The sequence below is a fragment of the Rhinolophus ferrumequinum genome, chromosome 5, assembly GCF_004115265.2.
Source record: "Rhinolophus ferrumequinum isolate MPI-CBG mRhiFer1 chromosome 5, mRhiFer1_v1.p, whole genome shotgun sequence".
NCBI lineage: Eukaryota > Metazoa > Chordata > Mammalia > Chiroptera > Rhinolophidae > Rhinolophus > Rhinolophus ferrumequinum.
This window is the reverse complement of record NC_046288.1, coordinates 41,870,406-41,893,127: the sequence shown is the minus strand read 5'-3', so window position 1 is coordinate 41,893,127 and position 22,722 is coordinate 41,870,406. Positions and strand designations below refer to the sequence as shown.

General features: G+C 35.1%; 1 protein-coding gene across 2 annotated transcripts; it reads right to left on the bottom strand.

Moving 5' to 3' along the window:
- Window positions 1-2,428: 2,428 nt before the first annotated feature.
- On the bottom strand, window positions 2,429-9,684 carry SPP1 (secreted phosphoprotein 1). Of its 2 annotated transcripts, XM_033105519.1 has the most exons (7): window positions 9,527-9,683; window positions 8,369-8,436; window positions 8,218-8,256; window positions 5,754-5,834; window positions 5,415-5,456; window positions 3,970-4,293; window positions 2,429-3,258 (listed from the first exon to the last, which is right to left on the bottom strand). In XM_033105519.1, exons 2-7 carry the CDS (start codon window positions 8,420-8,422, stop codon window positions 2,854-2,856), a joined length of 945 nt encoding a protein of 314 aa, XP_032961410.1. In that variant the 5' UTR covers window positions 8,423-8,436; window positions 9,527-9,683; the 3' UTR covers window positions 2,429-2,853. The 2 variants fall into 2 exon arrangements, with proteins under 2 accessions (XP_032961410.1, XP_032961411.1); XM_033105520.1 differs by lacking the exon at window positions 5,415-5,456 and having other exon boundaries at window positions 9,527-9,684.
- Between the last annotated feature and the right edge of the window lie 13,038 nt (window positions 9,685-22,722).

Sequence of the window (22,722 nt, the reverse complement as noted above, 5' to 3'; positions counted from 1 at the left end):
TTTAGGTAATTTTATATCATGCTACCTTACAGAACTTGGTAGTTATTTATAGTAATGATTTTCTGTTTTATAGGTGTAGTATTACATACTGTACATAAAGATGTAATTTAATTCTTTCTCAATTCTTATGCATATATATGGTTATGATTATTAGCTTATATCTGCAATACTATGCTATATATTAGTGGAGACAGAGGACATACTTCCTTTGTTCTTGATCTTAATGAGAATGCCTTTAATGCTTCTCCATTAAGTATGATACTGGTTTTCAAGCTGAGGTATAAAATATTTCATCATGTTAAGGAAGTATCCCTTAATTTTTATATTATTTTTCTGAACTTTAAGAATGACTGTTGAAATTTATCAACGGCTGTGTTACATTTTATTATTTGCTCACAATTCTTTCTTTTTTCCCTATGTCTATCATGAGTCATTGTGGGGAGGGGGGTACACTTTACCTGAACATTAATAATTGATTTTGACCATGTGGCTTGCTTTTGACAATGGAATTTGATCAAAAGTGGCAGTGAATCAGTTCTGAGCCCAAAGTATCACATTTCTCCTCATCCCTCTTGTGTTTCTGCCTTTGCCATCAGAAAGATGGGCCCAGGTAGTTGCTGATCCCAGACAGAGAGACATACGGAGCAGCCCTGCATCTATCCTATAGCCTGAAGCACAACCACCCCTGCCAACCCACAGACTGTTGAGTGAGAAAAAGAAAAATATTTGAGGTTGTCAGCCACTGAGATATTGGGTGTGTTTGTTACTCATTATTTTCACAGAAATAGCTGACTAAAACAAAATCTATACATCTAATCGCAGGACATCTTTCTCCTTAGATCTAACTGTATGGTGAATTACGAGAAATGAATTTACTAATATTAAAACTTAATTGTCCAAGAATAAACCCCCTTTGATTATGTTACATTCTTTAAACTTGATTTTAGATTTTGTTTGCTGGCATTTTATTTAGGATTTTTCTATTGCTAGTCATGAGTGAGAATGGTTTATAGTTTTTGTTTTGTTTTGTTTTGTTTTGAATGTGTTTGCAATCTTTACCAGGTATGAGTGTCAAAGTTATATTCATTTCATAAAGATCACTTGAGAGTTTTCCATCTCTGCTATAATTTATATGGTATTGGGATTATCTGGTTTTTGTAGGTTTGATAGAATTCCCCTGTAAAATCATTTAGATCTAATTTCTACAGTTAGTTCTTTGATAACATTTTCTCTCGCCTCTATATAAATTTATTTATGTTTTCCATGTATAGCAAGGTCAATTTTGGTAAATTGTGTTTTCCTAGAAAAAAGTCCAATTCATCTAGGTTTTCCATTAGTTTTGTGTTGAGTTGTACAAAGTAGTCTCTTGTAAATTTTAAAATTTCCTGTTTCATTGGTGATCTCTTTCTTTTAATTTCTTATTTTTGTTTTCTACCTTTCTTCCTTTATTGTGTTAGCTAGTGGCTTATCTATTTTGTTGACTTTTTTTTAATGGAGAACCAGCATTTTGATTTATTAGTTTCTACTATTCTTCTGTTCTCTACCTCATTCTTTTTGCTTTTAACTTTATTATTTCCTTCCTTATACTTTCTTTTGCTTTACTTTGCTGCTCTCCTAATTTTTAAGACACGAGCTTAATTTATTTATTTTCATTCTTTTATTTATTTAGTTTTTTGTTGCTGCAAAAATTAAGGCTATGAATTTTCTATGATCACTGGTTTAACTATACTCTATTGATTTTGGGTTTTCATAATGATTCTTTTTTTTTTTTAGAAATTCAGCAATTTAAATTTTTCCTCTTTTGTTCCAAGAGTTGTTTAATAGAAAAAATTTTTAAGTTCTACATGGAATTTCTAGTTTTAGAAATACCAGAGAAGCAAGACAAGGAAATAAAGACATTTGCTCCACTTTAGATTTCCAGAACTTTTAGTTTTGAATGAAATAAAAAATTTTGATTATTACCTAAAACTTCATAAAAATTTTTCCCAATATAAAGGGACTATTTGTTTATTTTCTATGAGTAATCAGAATAGCTATGGGACCTACCCAAGTTTTCATCCAAGGATAAGAAAGCAATAAATTTACTGAACAAATTAATAAGAAAAAAGAGAAATTGATTTGTGATTGCATTTAGGCTTTTGTTAGCTTTTATATAAGCTTTGTGAAAATTAGAAAAATGTGCTCCCACTGGGTGGAAGCAACCTACAGAGACCTGCATGGTTGGAGGATTTCTGGCTGAATATCAACCCCCGCTGGACTCCTGTTTCCTTGACTGGGACCTTTGGCTCAGCCAGAAACTGTACAGTTGATACAGCAGTTCCTGGATTGCTCTCTACTAAGTCCAGCACATTCATTAAAATGGTTATATCTGTTAATTATTGGGCAACTGTGGGAAACAAAATAAGAAAAGCAATTGGCACAACCAGACTCTCATTACATTCCAGATATAAGATTTATTCACACAAAAATAATCACAACAAAATGTACAATAATTTGAAAAACAAAAGATAGTGACATAAAATTTTATATTCTCTCTTACAAGTGTGTAAAAGTATTTTGTTTGCTTCTACATAAATTTTCATTCATGAAGGAATAGCAAACAGTAAAATGCAGTGATAGCTTGCATTTCTTCTATGGAAATAACATAGACTAACCCCTGAAGCTTTTCGTTTAAAAGAGTGTTATCACGAAGCCACACACTAAACTACTGATCAAAAACATCATCTATTTCTAGATCCACGTACATATACATTCACCAACTAAGCTGAAAAATAAGCATTTTATATCTTCTTCCACTCCACTATATATTTTTTCCTTTTAACTAAAAGCAAGAAATTGTATTTTTCTTTTATTTTAGTTGACTTCAGATGATGCACTTTCTAATTCATGAGAAATGCGAAATTTCAGGTGTTTATCTTGTTCCTCACTCTTAGGGTCTAGGACTAGCTTGTCTTCATGGCTATGAAATTCTTGGCTATGGAATTCATGGCTGACTTTGGAATTTTCCTGACTATCAATTACATCAGAATGCTCATGGCTCTCATCCTTCGCCTTCAGCTTATATTCTTTGGGATGCTTGTGGCTGTAGGTTTCCACACTGGGGTCATCCAGCTGACTTGTTTCCTGACTGTCCTTCCCATGGCTGTCCCAGTCAGAAGCCACTTTCAGTCCCTGGGCAACAAGGATGGCCCTGTGTGCATCGTCCACGTCCTCGCTTTCCATATGTGATGTGAGGTCCTCCTCTGTAGCATCTGGATACTGAATCAGCACAAAAGGAAGAAGAATTAAATGACAGCCACGGATGGGAACATTCTCATTCTTTTCTGCTCTTGAACTTTTAGGTCAGTTTATACTGAAAGCTATCTAAATTTGGCTGAAATAAAAAATAATACTAGCATGTTACTTTGTTTTTCACCAAGCTCTTTCATATGTTATCTCCCTCAGTTTAATAGGTACATCAATTATATATGTGATGAAACCTATGAGGTAGGTCTCATTATCTCTGTTTTACATGAAGGAAAAGTGAATTGAAATTAAAAAGTAAAGTGAATAGTAAAAGGCCAAGCTGTGTATCAAATCCAGATCCTTTGACTATAGATTCAGTGTAATTTGCAACTCCACCATTCCTCTTAGGTATTTAACTTCGAAATGTGACTACTGTACTGTGAAAATAATTGCTGTTTTCTAAAGTCTATTTTAATCTAAAAAACAAGTGAATAGAATAAATGTTTTATAGCCGGGATTTGGAAAGATAGCTTTGTGATTGAGAGATGAAATTAGAGAGAAATTATATGGACTTAAACATAAAATATACCCACCAAGTGGAAAAAGATTTTATATTCAATGGTCATAAAGTAATAATAATGCTTGCTTGCTTGCTTGCTCGCTGAATGAATGAATGGTCAGACTCTGGTTCCTAGAATTGGGCTCTAATCATAACCATCTTGATGAGCATGTTAAAGTATTTACCTGGACTGCAGATCTGTGGAACTTCTTAGATTTTGACCTCAGGCCATACGCCACACTATCACCTCGGCCGTTATATGTGTCTCTTGTGGGGAGAGGTGGAGTGACAACTCCAGGAGTCTCTGGAAGGTCGGTGGGCAAATCAGTAACCAGCTCATCAGATTCATCAGAGTGGTGAGACTCATCAGAATTGTCTGAGTCATCAGGATGGTCATCATCGTCTGACTCATTTGAGTCAATGGAGTCCTGGCTGTCCACGTGGTCATCATCGTCATCGTCCATGTCATCTGTGAGGTCATGGCTTTCATTGGACGTACTTGGGAGGGTCTAAAATCAAGATGGCAAGAAAAATTAGTGGAAGGGCATTTATTTTCCCTTAGCCTTTCCAGTGCATCTTTTTTTTTTTTTTTTTTTTTTTTACTTTTTTTTTTTTAGTTTCAGGATCTTTGCATCCGCAACAATGTACTCAGTGGCTTTTAGGAGCTCAAGTGAGCATCTTCCAACTTCTCTTTTAATACAAAGAAAAATGGAATCATAATCTGAGGTGTTTTTCTTGCTTCCCCATAAAAAATTATTTTCCTGGATATTTTCAAGTCAAATATATGAGTATAATATTTGTATCGATAACATTGTTTTTCCTTTCCACATTAGACATTATTTAATATGCCAAATTCAATGATGCAATAAATACAGACACATAATTGTGAGATGACTTTTTCTATGTGAAATGAGAATTCTCAGGAGATCTGAGCATCCATATGTTAATGCATGCACCAAAAACTAAAACCACTTCCTTATTAGCATAGATAATCAAAAGGTGACTTTGTTGTGCATATGTATAAAGTACAGCAGATTTGTCAATTGAATTAACCAGTAAATGTCTGTTAAACTTCCTATTAGCAAATATACTGGGCCACTTAACTAACTTTCCTTATTAGCGATTTTAAGTATATTAAAAGAGAATCCTAAGGAAAACAAATTTAACTTATCTCTTTGCTTAACAAATATATTAATAGTCCTAATAAGAAGTCCTAATTACTAGTCCTAATAATAGTTTTCAAATAAACCATTATGTTACAAACAGAAATGTACCTAGAGGTAAAATCTTGAGTTTGATAGGTATTAATTAGATGCGTATCAGATATTAGATGAGACATCTGTAAAATACCTTAAATCAACTGCAAGAGGCTTAGTATTTCAAATAATAGTCATTAGTAAACATTTCTGGTCACACTAAATTTATCTGAAGAAAACTGGTATTTCTGACATTTAATAAATACATGTTTTCTTGCTGAGCAAGTTTTAGACTGGCAATTTACTGGAAAATTTGCTAATGGAATTTTGCCAAAATTGAACCCAGTCAATGTCATCAGAAAAACGAGTGGCTTCTTTTGTCTCTCCAAGGCATGGTAGGCATGGTGGGTCTCTGATTCAAAGTGAGAACTCACCTCTTGTTTGAAGTCCTCAGTTTCTTCAGAGGACACAGCATTCTGAAGAAGGAAAGGCCATATCAGTGTATATCATGCATGTTTAACTTTTTTTCCCAAAAGTTAGCCTTTTCCACCCAAAGCACGTCTTATTTTTTTAGCCTCGTTGGGGAATGACTTAAAGGGGAAGAAGCCATATGACAGATCAATTGGTGTCCTAAGCTCACATTTACCAACAGGAAGGAAGGATCTACTTACCCAGCCCAAATGGCCTGGTTGATGGCTTTTTTTGTTGTTTTTTTTTAATGTTGTTGCTCTTTAATTGCAAGAAATTTAATTTTTAAAATTAATTAAAAATACCTGTGGTGCTAGGAGATTCTGCTTCTGAGATGGGTCAGGCTTTAGCCATGTGGCTACAGCATCTGGGTATTTGTTGTAAAGCTACAAAAAAAGTTGCATATTTGTCATTATTTAAGAGAAAAGTAACATAGGGATATCTAAGTGATAAGCTGAAAAAACAACTATACTTCACCAATAGTGGTGGATAAACATAATATGCATGTACATAGTCAACCAGAGCCTTAGATACTCCTTTTCTAAGTTATTGTTTCTGGCATTTATTTAATAAACTCTTACAGAGCACTTGCTGTGGGCCAGGCACCCTTTTGAAGTGAATTACATATATTCATTCATTTAATCTTCTCAATCCCCTATGAGACAGGTTTCATTATTGTTTCCATTTTGCAGATCAGGAGAAACTCAGCCACAGTGTAGTTAAGAGCCAGCATTCAAATCCAGATAAACTGGCTCTTTACACTCATCTTAACACTATGCCTTCCTTCTCTGTGTTTACTAGCTGAAATTCCCTCTCACATAAAACACATCTAAAGCAGAGATGCCATTAATTAGTGTTGATCTCCATTGTTTCCTTCCCTATGGAACAAAGAGAAACTTTCTAAGTCTGTGATGTCCAGTGTGGTATCTTCTAGTCACATAACATGTGACTATTTAAATTTAAGTTAAGTAAAATTATCTACAATGAAACACTCAATTCCTCAGTTGCACTAGCTACTTTTGAATGTTTAATAGCCACATGTAGCTAGGGGCTTTCTTAGCGGATGGTGCAGAAATATAATATTAACTTCACTGCACAAAAGTTTCACCTCTCTAAGGTGCCAAAGACATGAATGGAATGGCCTTTCTTTTAGCCAAGTTATTTATTTGGAAAATGATTATAATGTGCTAGTACAGAGGGATGGAAATTGCTCTGAATGTGTGTCATCTTATGGGATGTATCACCCGTGGCCAATCACCTCAAATCCCTGTCATTGAGAATGAGAACGCTAAAGTTCCATAGAGTTCCTTCACAGCCATCAAGGTGTTTGGGGGTTGGGCGGAGAAGAGGAGGGAGGAAACCAGCCATCATTTTGTGTTTCCCTATGGCTGGCTGTAACCTGAGCAGCTTTGGATTGGGCTTCTCTGAAAGTTTTTGCTGAAAGAAGGGGTTCCTTGCTGGAAAAGGTACGAAAAGCTACTGGTCTAGATGGGTTCAAAGTTTGCCTTTTTTTTTCCTTTAAAAATATATTTATATAAGTATTACATAGAAATATAATTTATATTTGTTATATACATCCTGATGATACATGCAATACTGGCTCAGGGAGAATGTATTTATAGGTTAAATTTATAATTAAAAATGTAAAATGAAAAAAATAAAGCTAAGCAAAATAAACAGGCTAAAATCCACCCAATAATTATAACACTCACAAATAACCAGTGTTCATCTTCAGAGGTATCTCCTTATAGACTTCCCATATTTTCTACTAAATTTCTAGGATTTTAAAAGATTGAACTCTTCACTTAACTCTTAATAATTATTTCATAACTTATACTGCCATGGCTTCATGTGCCATATTTTTTTTCGATTAAAAAGACACTAATTCTTGCATGACCTCTATCGTCTCTGAAAATGTTCATTTTTCTGGCTTATTGTTTTGATTCAATACCTGTGTTCTTAAATCAATTGGAAAACAGACCCACCCCCACACACTGACTTGCACACCCAACCACACACAATACCTCTCCTAGTGTCTTTATTAAGCAATCTAATCACAGTGACTCTGGGCAACTCTATATTGGCCTTTATTCCGTTCATGTGAATTGAACTCTGTGTCTTTTTGTCCAAGCTCCTTGGGACAATGACCATTTGTTGTTTGGCTGGCCCAGTTTCATCTATTGTGGAGGGGCAGGTACATCTCTGGTGTTGGTCAAAAACTTATAATAAAGAGTTTGATTTGGGCTGATGTTTGGTTAGAAAAATGTGATCTAGAGTCAGCTGACAAGCACAATAGATGCAAACAGCATAAATAGGCTTTCTTTTTATAATGGGCTTCTTAGCAAAAATCTTAGGAGATATTGTAAATATTATAGTCATATAAATTGTCCAATATGTGAGATGAATTGTAAAGAAACTTCCACTAAGTAAAACAAAGGACAGAATTTTCTACTTCTACAACAATATGTTGACTCTTGGAAAGGAAGTCTTACAACTTCACAGAACTCAGTTTACATTAGTGATAATAATGGCCTACAGCATTATTTTATTAAATAAAAAAATCTAGTTTGATGTTTGGAGCTTACATTTAATTAAAAATTATACTGTGCTTGGTATTGGCCTAGAATGAAAGCAGGCAGTCAATAAATACTTATAAATTAACAGGCTTGACTATGAAAACAAGTAAAATTGCAACAAATATGTTTGTGGTGCTTCTTGAAGCAGTTGGATAAATCATGTAACTGTATGATAAACCTATAAGATGCTTACCTGCCTTTCCTCAGAGCTGCCAGAATCGGCATGTTTAACCTTTGAAACAGAAAAGATGAAGAAAGGTTACAATGTGAATGTGTTCCCAGTACATGAGAGTGTACAACTTATTTATTTTGAGGAATTTTCTTTAAGCTTCTGTAGTACTCACTGGAAGGGTGTAGGCGATGCCTAAGAGGCAGAAGCAAATCACTGCAATTCTCATGGTAGTGATTTTTCCTGCAAAAAATTTGTAATGAATATTTGATCACAGGTTAAAACGGTGATACCTTTTTATGCTACCACATTACAAAATAACCACAAATAAAATATATTTTTTGTAAAATGTTTTCTACTTCTTAGAGAACCCTTTTCTTTTTAACATAATGGTCTTTTGAGTTACTATTTGTAATGCCGCCCTTATTCTCCATCTTTCACCATTAGTCAAGGGAGAGGGGAATTTTGCAAGTCTATATATTCAACTTTTAAATTTAGACTTTCAGAGATTATACCATTATTAGATGATATGGCCAGCTATCTAAATCTAAACACAGCTCAACAGTAATTTAATTAAAATAATAAACTAGTATAGGAATCTTTACTTTTCAGAGAAGAAAAACAGAGAGAGAAAATAAAACCATGAAAGAAATTTGCTTTCTCTATTTTTTCAGCATGCATTTCAAATGTGATTTTTAACTTAAATTATTAAAAAGGTACTACTTTAGGTGAGATGAAGCTATCTCTAAAATGAGTTATTTAAATAAGTTATTCTCGAATTTGAAACAAAAAAGGAAACATTGAAAACAGTCAACAGCTTTTCTATTTGTGATAATAAGTCTACATAGTGTCAAACAGGTATTTTGGTGAAAATTTTAACAGCTAAATACAGAAGTAAAATATTTAGAAAGGGTTTTTTTTTCCTTGAAAATAGGATTAGTCAAATAATTTTAAAAATTGTGCTATCATTGCCTTACATTAACACTAAAGATCATTGTCCTTTTAAATGCCTTCACAATCATCTATCCATTTACAATGAAATACGTATAATCATTGCACAGGAGCACAGAATTTTACTTTTTTTTTTTTGGATTGGAAGAAGTAGTTTCAGTCCTTTTAAGGACTCAGTGGAAGGAATTTTAAGTTTTATATTTGACTGGCTTTCAAAATAGTTGGTCACCTATCCTCTGTATTCCGGCATGCTTACTCAAGACTAGAACAATTTAAATCTGATCAGCAGCAGTACAGTTAAACTCTTTTCCTAAGAACCTGACCTCCATGAATTGAAACTGAATGCATAGGACAACAGCAAAATAGTAAACTGCAGGCTTACCTTGGTCTGAGGCGGGCTCAGAAGACTGTAACTGACCTGAGAAGAGAGTCCAGTCCCAGATGGAGCTGCACTCCTTGCTTCCTCTCTTGCTGCTGACAACCAGGACCTGCCAGAATTTAAATGCTGCTCCAGACTTTCCCCACCGACACAGGGAGGCGGAGAGATGTGTCATGAGGTTTTTTTGCCACTGGCCAACCCACTTGCTCCCACACTTCCCCCTCTGGTTTTGTGGTTAACACACACCCCCACACCCACACATACACACAAGTTAAAACATTACTTATTTACAATATCATTAACTAAATTTTTTTTTATGGGAATGGCATTTAGCATCATGAAAGGGCACCTAGGGGTCCCATCAAAAAAGGGGGAAAATGACTAGTTCTTACAAAGACTTTATAATTTCTGAATTAGAAGAAAAAATATTAATACAAATAAATCTTAAATAAAATTAAATAGAATGGGTCTTGCTTCTTTCAGTTTAAATAACAGATTAGGTAATATATACAACTACATTTGCCTTGCAGTTATACTTATTTAAGAGCTACACGGCTATTGTTCAGGTATACAAAGAGCTCAGAGATCCTCCCTCCATCCTTTACTACTCAAGCTTGGTTTTGTCATTTCAAGTATGCAGCAGCTTGTCATTTAGACAAATGGTATTTATAACATTAAGATCTATGTTCATGCCCATTAAGTTGGACTTAACAATGACCTTTCAAGGATTTTTGTCACACTGTTTGAATAGTATGGAGGTGATTAATTTGATAACTTGCTATACAAAATAAAAGAATGTAAAAGAATGGTAATTTACTTTAGATGCTGCAAAAGGAAAGTGGTGTCTAACAGCACAGGGTGACTTTTTGAGAATGCTGCTTTGGGAGCCAGAGAGTGAGTGGTTTTGAATTTCACTCTGCCACCTAAATAGCTGTGTGACCTTGGGCAAATCACTTAGCAGACCTACACCTGTTTTCTCATCTGTCATATGCACACAGTTACCTAGCTCATGGGGTTTTTAAGAAGTTAAATGAATTAGTATGTGGAAAATGAAAGTGCTTGGCCCATATTATATGCTTATTTTAAGCATTGTGTATGTGTTAACTGTTACTGAAATTTAGGAGGAGCAGGTCCTCATCATTTGCAATGTCTTTAAGTGGAACGAGTTATTTGGAATAAGACTAGATGTTAAGATTTTAAACTGTGTACATCAATCGTGTAATTTACACACTTCTAAAGGAATGGATTAGATTTCTGAATCATCTTTTTCTAGTTTTTCTCCCAGAATATATAAAGTTGATTACTTAATATGAAATTGTAAAAAAAAAAAAGTCTATATTTACCAAAAAGTTTACTGGGTATTTAAAAGGTGTTTGAATGAAAGAAAATTGCACGTGAAGTTTGAATAATGAAATAGAAATTAGAGGTAGCACAGCTCTGAGTTCATTTAAATGTTTAGTGTTGTCTTGAGATTTTGTACTTAACTTCTTCATCTACCTTTCTCAGTTGTGAAATGGAGATTCCACTATTCATTTTCCTCATATCGCCATTGTAAAATCTGTGTGTGAAGTAAGATTAAAGATAAATGGCCCCGTTTATTATTAGTTCTATCTAAGGTGTCAGCTTCTATTGACCAAATATTGCTTTTAATATAAATATGGATAAAATGATTTCTTGCAGTGTTAGTAGTATAACTAACCCATAGATTTCAGGGGAAAATATGTCTCTTAAATTGTATGTATTCCAAATGAATTGATATTGATTTGTGGGTTCTAAGCACACATTTTAGTAATTCAGATGGCAGCTATCTCTATAAAATATAAGACACACAGCTTATAAAGTTGCAAAACAGACTTCTTATTTCCGCTTTTAAAAACTGTTTTTTTTTTTCTCTTTAAACACATCACCCACATAAGTTGGTCATGTTGTCAATTTAGTGGGGGGGAAGTTCACAAATTCTAAAAACAACAAGATTTCCACAGTATTCACTATGGTTTACTCTGTGCCCACGGAAATGATTTAATATGAACTTAGAGAGTTATAGGAATAGATTTTGCTGGAGGCCAGCCATCTTGCGATGAACTATATGACCCACCCCAGGACTCTTCCGGTCATGACTACAAAGTGCCACACGATGGCAGCATTTCTGAATAGGATTTCAGACCACAATCTGGTCTGTCAGTTTTTTTTTTACTCCGCTGGCTAGAACATTCATCTATTTAATGACAGAACTCTCAAACAGCTGGGGGGCAGGGGGAGGGCTCCATTTCTTGGAATGCCAGGTGAGTAAATATTTCCCAACAATAACCCGCTACACAATAACAGGGGACACAGAGACCAAGAGAACCAAAGCATCCTTGTTCTGCTCAGTGGTTGCCTTCAGCAATTCCCAGGAGGCCGCTATCGTCTCCTTTCCCACTTCCCACACTCACTCAAAAGGTTACTGATCCCGACGTCTCACTCAGAGTAAAGTCTTATGAATTCATGGTTAAAGAATGTGTCTGGGATGCTTCAGAGATGAGAAGATAACGTGATTTATAATGAAGGCAGTTCTATGAAGTATGAAATGGATAGTGTGTTATTCTGACATTTGAAGAGGTTCTTGCTTCTTACTTTTTGTAATCAAACATGCTGCTGACACCTGATTTTTTCTGAGTAACATTTTCCAACTGTCAGAATTAACATTTTAAATGATTTGAAACAGTGGCTTGATCTGTAACATTTTCACACTGTTTCCATTCTTGATTAGGCTGATCCTTGGTTGTTAGAATCAAAACTCAAAATGACCAAAGTCCTTGTAAGTTTTGTATGTGGGAAGGAAAAATTTTAGTTGTTAACAGGAATGAAGACTGGCTTGTGATCATAATCTATAGACACTATAAGAGGACATATGGAAACAGATAGAACATTTTGTTTTTGCTTGAATTTCATGAAAATTCCCATATAATAAAAATTTAAGTGTCCAGAAGTCACTGTTTTGGTGAACTTTATTACTAACTTCTAGTTTATTTGATTTTTCCAATTATATTTTACTTAGTATAGTATAATCAACTGTTTAAACTCTTTCAGCTCTATAAATAATTATTTTTTCCCTCTGAGTCAAGGTTCAGCTGAAAATCTGATATTTTGATACCATCACCAAACTATCATAGACAAGTTGGGCATTATAGCCAATAATAGATATGCCTACCACAATATTCATCATTTACAGTCCAGGGAAAAGGGACATTATTTATTAGAGGAAGGGAAACAAGGGTGAAAAATAAAAAGGTGCTGTTTTTAAGTTCAGACATGAAATTAAAATATTTCAGTAATACAAAAAAGAAACACCATACAACTTTTTATCCCATTGTTCAATAACTTAGTAAACAAAATTCAGTTGCGGATGAAATGGTCTTACTATTGATAAACATTAGTTTCACTTCAAACAAAAGAAAAACGGTTTCATTTTAGATCCACAGCATTGTTACAGAGTAAGTAAGTATTCCATAGATTGTTAATGATTAACCACTCACTCTCCATCCATAATAATGAACTATGAACATATGGTTCTTACTGATCACTACAGTGCATGGGCACCATGTGTCAATCCATATATCACATATTGATCGCTAATATTTGCCAATACTCAAGAATCTAGCAGCATTCTTTATTAAAGTATATGATCATTAACTTTGAGGATATTCTGGCACTCTTTAAATAATAGAGTCTCTAAACTGGACTTAAATTATTAATATTTTCTAAAAATGACACCATTCTTACCCTTATGAAGCCCATTTATTCATGAAACTCAACTAAGAAATTTGAAACTGGAGTAACCAATGAGGTTAAGGGGTGTGGTTAAATAGTAAGCTCAGTGGAGCTGTGGAAAGGGAAGGCATAGGGTGGGGACATTGTGTCTACACTGGAGTTGAAGGGATGAGTATTTTGGGATTGAGCTAAAACAGGAAGTCTCTCTTCCCATCCAAAATCAATCATGGTAGCATAGAACTCTACCTGCAGCAACACAGGCAACAATCCAGGAGCCTGAAATCAGAGAAGATCCAAAAGGGGTGGGGGAGGTGCAAAACTGCAGCTAGAGATGTACATAGAAAGTCTAGCAGTTGGGGGCCCATGTTAGAACAGAAAATACATTTTGCTGCACTAAGCAATCAGTGACAGGCATTTTGCAGAATGTATTTGAGCAGAGAAAAGCATCCATTGAAATCAGGTTATAAGAATTTTTATTTAAAAATCTGATGTTTGAGTAATTTTTAGTGGAGGATCCAGTATAAGGTTGATATGAAAAAGAGACTATCTCAGTGCAGAACAGAAGAAAGAAGACAAAAACTGGACAACAAAAGAAGTGGCTAGGAGCATTTCAGATCTTGCTCCACAGCATATGTCATTAGTTGGGCTCAAATAAATTTTTATGAAACTTCAACAAAGGAAAAAGCAGCTAAATTATATTTTCCAGCCACACTTGGCTAAGGGTTTTTGTTTGTTTTACTAATTCCAGTTAAGGAATACCTCACGTTAATGCCCCCTGTTCCATGGTGTAACATTTATGTTTTTTAAAAATATTATTTAAAATAATTAGTAATTAAAGCTTGAGTTCTTTAATGTTTTAATTCCTCAATAGAATGCGAGTTCTAATATATGCTCATCCCTTAGCAGTTTATGTGCCAACAAATATTTATGCAGTAATGAAAAAAATTAACTCCATAACAAAATGTATATAATTCTTAAGTTTATTATTTTCTGTTGCTTTCATAAAGCTCTCAATAGAACTTCTCCTGTAGGTCCTATTGGAAGTTGCTGTCAGACAGAATGGATTACACCTGACCTCAGGCATGATTCCTGTGCACCAAGATGGCTGGTCAGGTGAAAGCTATTTTTTTGCAGAACATGAGGTCCTCTGAGATCTGGCATCCTTCATCTTTCCAGTCTTATCTTTCACCAGTCCCTCCTTATACTCCATGAAATAAGCACACAGCTACTCAGAGCTCCCCAATAGGCCATGCGATTTCAAGTTTCTACACCTTTGCTCACATTGCACCTCCCACCTCCTCTAAAATACCCTTCCAGTCCCATCCACACCTGCCTGTGAAATATTTTCAGAGCTTTCATAACTTAATTCAGACCAAAAATCAAGGCATCCTTTATGAAGCCTTTTTTTGACTTAAATAGAAAGAACCACTCCCACTTCTGTGCCCCTAATGCACGCTGCACGCGATCAAGCACAGCACCTATGGTACTTCATTGCTCTCACATGCTTGTCTGCTAACACTAACAAGTCAACTCCCTGCAAGCAAGGATTGGTTCTTACTTATGTTTGCATCACAGTTTCCTACTTGGCACTCAGTAAATGTTTTGGGAACAAGTGAATGAAGGAGCACTACTTTAATAATGCTTAATTGTATATGTGCTACATGTAACACCTGCATTTACAGTAGCCCCATCTTATCTGTGGTTTTGGTTTTTGCAGTTTTGGTTACCTGTGGTCAACCACGGTCTAAAACCGTTAAATGTAAATTTCAGAAACAAACAATTCATAAGTTTTAAACTGTGCACAGTTCTGAGTAGCATGATGAAATCTCGCGAGTCCTGCACGATCCCACCGAGGACATGACTCATCTCTTTGATGTATCCCCGACATGTTCACTCCTGGCCTGTTAGTTACTTAGTAGTCATCTGGGTTATCAGATTGACTGTAGAGCTATCCCCCTGCTTTTTTTCAAGTAACCCTTATTTTACTTAATAATGGCCCCAAAGCCAAGAGTCGTGATGCTGACAATTCAGGTATGCCAAAGAGAAGCCCTAAAGTGCTTCCTTTACGTGGAAAGGTGAGTACAGTACAATAAGATATTTTGAGAGAGAGGTGATATTCACAGAACTTATTACAGTATATTGTATTATTGTTCTATTTTATTAGATATTGTTGTTAATCTCTTACTGTGCCTCATTTATAAATTAAATTTTATCATAGGTATGTATGCGTAGGAGAAAACGTACTGTATATAAGGTTCAGTACTATCCGCGGTTTCAGGCATCCACTGGGGGTCTTGGAGCTATCCTCCCTGGAGAAGAGGGGACTACTGTAGTATCCGTTCCAGGAAGTTGGCACAACAGCTGGATTCTCGGAACGATTTATACAAACATTTTTATAATGCCATTGCGCTATCTGAAGAGCTAGGATCTTCTCTTCTTCTCCTTTCCTCTTATTTACAGGGTTCTGGCAAGCCCTTTAAGTTGTCTGGTTTTTCAGGTTTCTTGATAAAATTAAACTAGTTTATTTTTAATATCAGTTTCAGCTCTAAAATTCTGTGATTTTTTTTTAATTCACAAGGAATAAAATATTGACATTACACCAGGAAGAACAACCTGTAGAAATAAAGATGACATTGAGATTATAAGAGAAGTTCAGGTTAAAAAACAGAAAGAGAAGATTTTGACACAAAATCTCTAGTAGATCAGCAGTCAAGTGAAAGTTGAGTCTTTTAGATGTTTTTAAGTAAACTTTCATGTGTTTTTTTACTATATTTTAAATCATAGATAAAATTAATGATCATTATTATAATAATACTAGTAAAAATAAAACTTTTTTTTTAAAAAGGAGGGAGATCATTCCCAATATGACTCTAGTAAGTCAATCTTTGATGTTCTGAGAATTTTTATCTCTACCTCCCTAAATATGGTTTTTTTTTAGAGTGTTTTCTCAGTATGGGTCAAGTGAATTTCTTTCAGATGCTGTTACTCCAAGAGTGAGAGATTGAGGAGAAAGTGACTGACGAAGGTGTCTTGTTTCTTTTCTGTAAAATTTCACCTGTGATTTTAGGAGGTAATTTCTTTGCCAAACAGATCAGAAATATCAGGCTTCTTCATAACCTGGAGATGCTTTTAGATTTTTCATTCTTGCTCTATTATCCTCTTCATTTTCAAGCATCTGTAGATATGACTGGTCTAGACAACCAAATAATTTCACTTTATATGTGATAAAATTGTTCAAGAGTTATTTAGAGTCAAAGTTTGTGACTAAATTCTGTTATGCTTAACAAGTTTCTACTGCTTTTTTCCCCCTAAAAAAATACTTCCTTGTAATTATTATGCCCTCAGCATATACCTTTTCTATTATAGCAGAGAGTAAGCGCAGAAACTTCTGCCTTTGATTGTTAAAAGGAAAGATGTTAAAATGGTAATACCAGCAATAACAATGGCAATTGTATATGTTTTCATGGAACACCTATAATGTACTAGATTTTAAAATATACATTATGCCTAATATTCTTAACAACTATATGAATTCAGTATTATGATCTCAATTTTTCAGATGATTATAATAGAAGAAATTTACTGTGGAGTCACTTCTGTATACATGACTTCATTCACTCCTTGCAAAAAACCTTTGAGTGTATATTTGCAGAGTCGATAGATGTCCAGAGAAGGGTGTGGCTAGTTCTACCTGGGTACAAAAAGCTTCCAAGAGGATGCTGCAATGCAGTATAGAGGAAGAATTGATCCTAGAGAATAACTTCTAGGATATGAATAAAAATTATAAGCATTCACCTTTGACCAAACTTGGTTGAAAAATACCCCACAAATAAAGATATAGCAAAAGCTATGAGTTACAATGATATTGATAAAAAAAAAAAATTCTTGTAAAGAGAGTGAATACTTTTGTTTCTGATAGGTTCAAATCTAATAAAAATGTAAAGATTTATTTTTCCACATATGTCACCCAGCTAATGTCATATGTGCTATGGTTATAAGCCATACAGTGTCAGAGAATGTGAATACATCTCTGTTAATTTCACACTGTTATGAATCACCAATTCAAATGCATGATTGCTGGTTGTGGGTTAATATCATTAGCTTCAAACTTAATACATATAATCGCCTAAAATATTACTTGTCTTAATTAGCTAAACTTCAAGCTAATTGCTTATATTTGAACAGGTGCCATATGTCTAGACAAAAGTACAGTTCATAGTTAGCCTTGTGTCTTAACTACATTAGAATTTCTTATGGCACCAACGATACTAATTGTGGCGGGTATTGGCGGCTGTACACCAAAGATTCATCTCCTTCAGAGGAGTGGCTGGGAAGCAGCTTTTCCAGATGAAACTGTATTTTCCTGTCTCCCTTGCATCTGGGTGTGTCTGTGTGACTAGTCCTTGCCAACGGAATGTGAACTAAAGTGAGGTGTTTCACTTCCAGGCTGAAATGCCTAAAACCTAAGTGTGCCTCCTACATATTCTTCTTCTTAACTCTTTGGCTGAATGGAGAGGACTTGGATGCATTTTTGGAGGGCAGAGAGACCCAAGGAGGAGAGAGCTTGAGCTGTCTGTTGACCAGGAACCCTGGCATTGGATTTTACATGAACCATAAATGTGCCTTAAGTTCCTGATATCTGTTATACATCGTAATAGCAGATGTCACCTTAATTCATGCAACTCATTAAACATAACAATGCTCAGTCCATAGTTTTTGAATGTTAGCATTTAAATTCATGAGACTGGATTTATATTATGATCCCCAAACTACATATATATAATTAGCATTTAAATTCATGAGACTGGATTTATATTATGCTCCCCAAACTATAATTCTCTCTCTCTCTCTCTCTCTCTCTCTCTCTATATATATATATATATATATATAGATATATATAATTCTATATATATCTATATATAAAGAATTTTCTATTCATTTTACTTCCTCATTCCTTAAACCCTGAGTTAGTCTACTTAAAACAACTATTATGTTAAAATTAGAGTTGATTTTTTTATATACAATATGTATGTGACTCATTTAATTCCAAAAGGAGATGGTATATCATCTCATTTAATTGCAAAAGGAGCATCAGTAGATATTTTAAGTGATTAAGTGATTAGGGTAGCATGTTTCTCTTGGTCCTCTGTTTTTGTTTTTCCCACTTTTACTAGAAGAGAATTAGTGTTGGTACAGGTTTTAGTGGATAATGTCCAATGTAGGAAACCAGGAAAACTAACTTTATCTTGACTATACCACAAATTGCATTAAATGTTGTTAAGTTAGCTTGACTCTGAGAGGGGCTACAGTGATCTCCCAATAAATAATAAAGTCATTTTGAAAATTCTGATTATTCACACAGCATCATTTGCTTTAATTTCTGAAGTAGGCCACCTGCCTTTCGGAGCACCTTTTGTTTTTTGGCTTGTTCACCAAGGGGCAAACAGGGGTAGGTAGATATGAAGTTAAAATCAACCTACCTAGTTATATTTGAGAACTTAAAGTTATGCTCTTTGAAAGTTTTGGATGACTTCTGTGTTTACAGATTAATTTTAGTCTTAGTTGACTTTTACCAGATAAAATATTGTGTGGGTGGTAAATTCTAGGAAACTTGAAGAATTTTAAAACACACCACCATGGTTCCTAATATGGAGATGACCATAATTAGAGGAAACCGTAGGTTATGTTAGAAACTGTTTATGGTTAGGAGCTGAAGTTTTGACCCTTTCCTGTATATTTTACCGATATTCCCCAACCCATGGTGGTCTTTGGTCTGTGGATCATAGCTTGGCCAGGGGGCTAACCAGAGTTCTCAGAGAAGCAGTAAAGGAGGTCATGTGTGGCATATCAGCAGAGTTGGTACACCCACTTGTCTGGGTTGGGTAGGAAGTGGAAGCTGGGGTCAGGAAAGCGGTCTTTGCCTGCTTTTAGAGAGTGCCAAAGTGTCTCAGGCAGGGGTTTCACTTTATTTTTGTTTATGTGGACTTGGTTCAGACACAAGTAAAATTATGGTGTCTTAACCTCTAGTAAGATTTCAAACATACATCTTGCTTCATCAAGCTTGGGCTCTTAAGAACCCAGTTTGTATCTTAGAGATGATGGTAATCTGAATTTAGAAGAATAAAGGTGACACACTTTCATTTCAATCTCACAATTTTTGACTGTTTGAGGATTAATGAAAAACATTTCTTTTTCTTTTTAAGAAGGACTAGAATCTTATACACAGGAAATTAATTTTTCTAAAACATATTTTAATTTCATAATGTTGTTATAAGATTGGGCAACTTATATTTCTTATGGCCCTATCTACTATCCTGTGTTTTAACCAAGTGGGCAGGAGGACTAGGACCAGAAAATAAAATCAGGTAAACTTTTATCCAACTGTGTCAGGTATGTGTGAACCCACGGCTATCTGTGTGTAGATTTTTCTCTGACACAAAGGATTTGAGGGTTGTTTTTATTTTTTTTAACAAAAATTCAATGAAACATAAATGCATATAATAAATAGTTGAGAGATTTGGGGAAAAGGGTGCTAAGAAATCAATAAAATTTATAAGTGTTGTGGTAAATGTAGCATAAAAATATAAAATGTCTAATTCTGTACATTGGCTTATAAATATTAATTTAATTGCTTTGAAACAACACAATTTAGTATCAGATCCTTAAAAACACTAATTTCAGTCAATATAATTTAAAAACTATGGATTGTATGTATATGTTTAGCTATTAATGATAACATTTTTCAATCTAGTACTATTGTTCGAGTCCTAGAATTTCCCAAGAAGCTGGAAGTGGGATGGTAAGAAGGCAGGGCATGGAGAAAATAAGGGGTAATTCTTGATTTGTGACTCCATTTTAATGCTAAGACAACTCAGGTTCTAGATGGGCAGAAAATCACTAAGAATGGAGATTAGAGAAGATGTTTGAGTTCATTTCTAGCGACACCAAATCATTTTTGAGGTGTGATTAAACAGTCTTCCATATATAGTGTCAGGTGCAGTGACCTGGCTTTGAACCATGCAATACAATGCTTTTTGTTTTGTTTCCACTCAATCTGATAATGCCCTTTTTACAGCCAGCATAGGATACTGAATCAATGATATTGAGGATAAGTGTTCAATGATTCTCAGATCTTTTATGGTCATAAGCAATAGCTCATTAATAATCTTGTCAATGTACTTGGAATTTCTGCCAGGTATAAATAACCCTTCTTATATGTGTTCTTCTGAATCTTTGTCACTTTTTCTGCCTTTTCCATATAGTTTCATGTGAGATAATTCTATAATTATCCCTGTGGTCCTCACTTTCCATTAACCCAAGATCTTAGTATCATTTGTAAATTTTGGAATTTTAGTTTGAATAATGACATGAATATGTTTAATTTTTTAATTGTCTTTTAAACATTTGAAATGCTTTCAGATTGGTGATCTGATTTGATGCTTGTAACAGTGTTTGCCTCTGGGAAAGAAATTTAATTGGCCAGAAAAAAGAATAGGAAGGAGACTTAAATTTTCACAGAAATAACCTTTATAACTTTAAATTTTGTGTTATGAATGTGTTAGATATCTATTACTTGTAGCAAAATTACCACACAATGTAGTAGCTTAAAACAGCACACATTTATTATCTCAGAGTTTCTGTGTGCCAGGAATACAGGCATGGCTTAGCTGGTTCCTCTGCCTCAGGGTCTTCACAAAGCTGTAAGTGAAGTGTACGCCAAGTCTGAAGTCTCACCCGAAGCTTTGACTGTGGAAGGATCTGCCTTCAAGCTTACATGATTGTTGGTAGGATTCTGTTGTTTGAGAACTGTTGGACTGAGAGCCTCAATTCCTAGTTGTTTATTGGTTGGAGGCCTCCCCAATTCCTTTCCAACATGACAGCATGCATCATCAAAGCATAATAGCTGAGAAGGCAATAGAAGGAGTTTACTAGCAAAATGGAAGTCAAAATTTTATGTAACCTAATCATGGAAGTGATATCCTGTCACTTTTGCCCTATTCTGTTTGTTAGAACAAGTCATTAAGCCATTCCACACTCAAGGGGAGGGAATTACACACAGGAATGAGTACCAGGAGTTGGGGATCACAGGGGAGACATTTTAGAGTCCTCCTGCCACAACATGTGTGTATTACCTAATTAGTAAAATTAAATAAATGAAAGTATTTTTAGACATCCAATATTTTAAATGAAAATTAAAGTCTCAGTGTCATATGTGAAATATGTTCCATTTTTGTAAATAAAAGATAACATGCATATATACAGATACATATACGTGTATAAATGCATACAGAATGATGGGAATGATTTAGATCAAATGATTAGTGTCTTCATCCATCAGGCTGCTATAAGAGGATACTACAGACTTGATGGCTTATAAACATCAAACCTTTACTTCTCATAGTTCTGGAGGCTGGGAAATCTAAGATAAAAGCACTGGCAGATTTGATGTCTGGTGAGAGCCCACTTCCTCATTCATAGATGGTTACCTTCTTGCTATTTCCTCACATGACAAAAGGGGTGAGGGAGCTCTCTATGGTCTCTTTTACAAGGGCACTAATCCTATTCATGAGGGCTCCACCCTCATGACCTAATGACCTCCCAAAGGCCCACCTCCTAATATCACATTGGAGATGAGGTTCAACCTATGAGTTTTGAGGGGACACAAACATTCAAACTATAGCAGTTAGTGATGATTACGTCTATGGAAGAGAGTGAGAAAGGTTGAGTATAAAGAAACTTCCATAGTTCAATCTAGCTCTTTGTTTTCTTCTCAATACCATAAGAAAACATTAGGATCATTTTATAAAGTCGTTGAGGATAAATGGCTTTCCAATTGCATATGATCCCTTAAACACAGTTCTCTTGAATATCAAAGGTTGTTTTACCTATTTATTTGTTGTATTATTTACTTATTTCTAAAGTAAATTGTTTTATTCAGAAAAATTATTGATGAATGGAGGAGATGACATCATTAAAATGGCAGCATGAGGTGAAACTCTTGAAATCTCCCCTGGAATTTACAACAAATTGAACAACTATAACTCCACAAAGGACTCCCTGCACAGTAGACAGACAAGACTAAGAGGCACACTACTAAAATCATCTAAAGGTGGGCAAATTGCGTGAGCAGGGGAGGAGGGAAGGGAGAAGTGCAGAGGTGGGGCAGCGTAGGCAAAGGATGCAGACCTAGCTTGGTGCTCCGAGCTTGCAGCATCCCGGAACTACCACAGCTGCAGGAGAGGGAAGAACTCAGACTGCTAGGGCTCTGCTTATGGCCCACAGGGCTGGGGGACAGCATATAACACGGCTGAACCCAACGCTCATGGCAGAGACCTCGGAGCAAAGACTGAGGGAAGCAGGCTGAACACAGTGGTATAAGCCCTCACTGCCGAGCAGAGAATGGAAGCCTTAGTCACTGAGCCTAGCTGCCCTGTCCCAACCCTTCCATA

What these genes read in the sequence shown, in the direction of transcription:
- SPP1 (XM_033105519.1), bottom strand. Translation starts at nt 8,422, where the DNA reads ATGAGAATTGCAGTGATTTGCTTCTGCCTCTTAGGCATCGCCTACACC. An exon ending in CTGAGGACTTCAAACAAGAG is followed by an intron (nt 4,294 to 5,414) that starts GTGAGTTCTCAC and finishes TCTTGATTTTAG; the next exon opens with ACCCTCCCAAGTACGTCCAA. An exon ending in TCCACAGATCTGCAGTCCAG is followed by an intron (nt 3,259 to 3,969) that starts GTAAATACTTTA and finishes GTGCTGATTCAG; the next exon opens with TATCCAGATGCTACAGAGGA.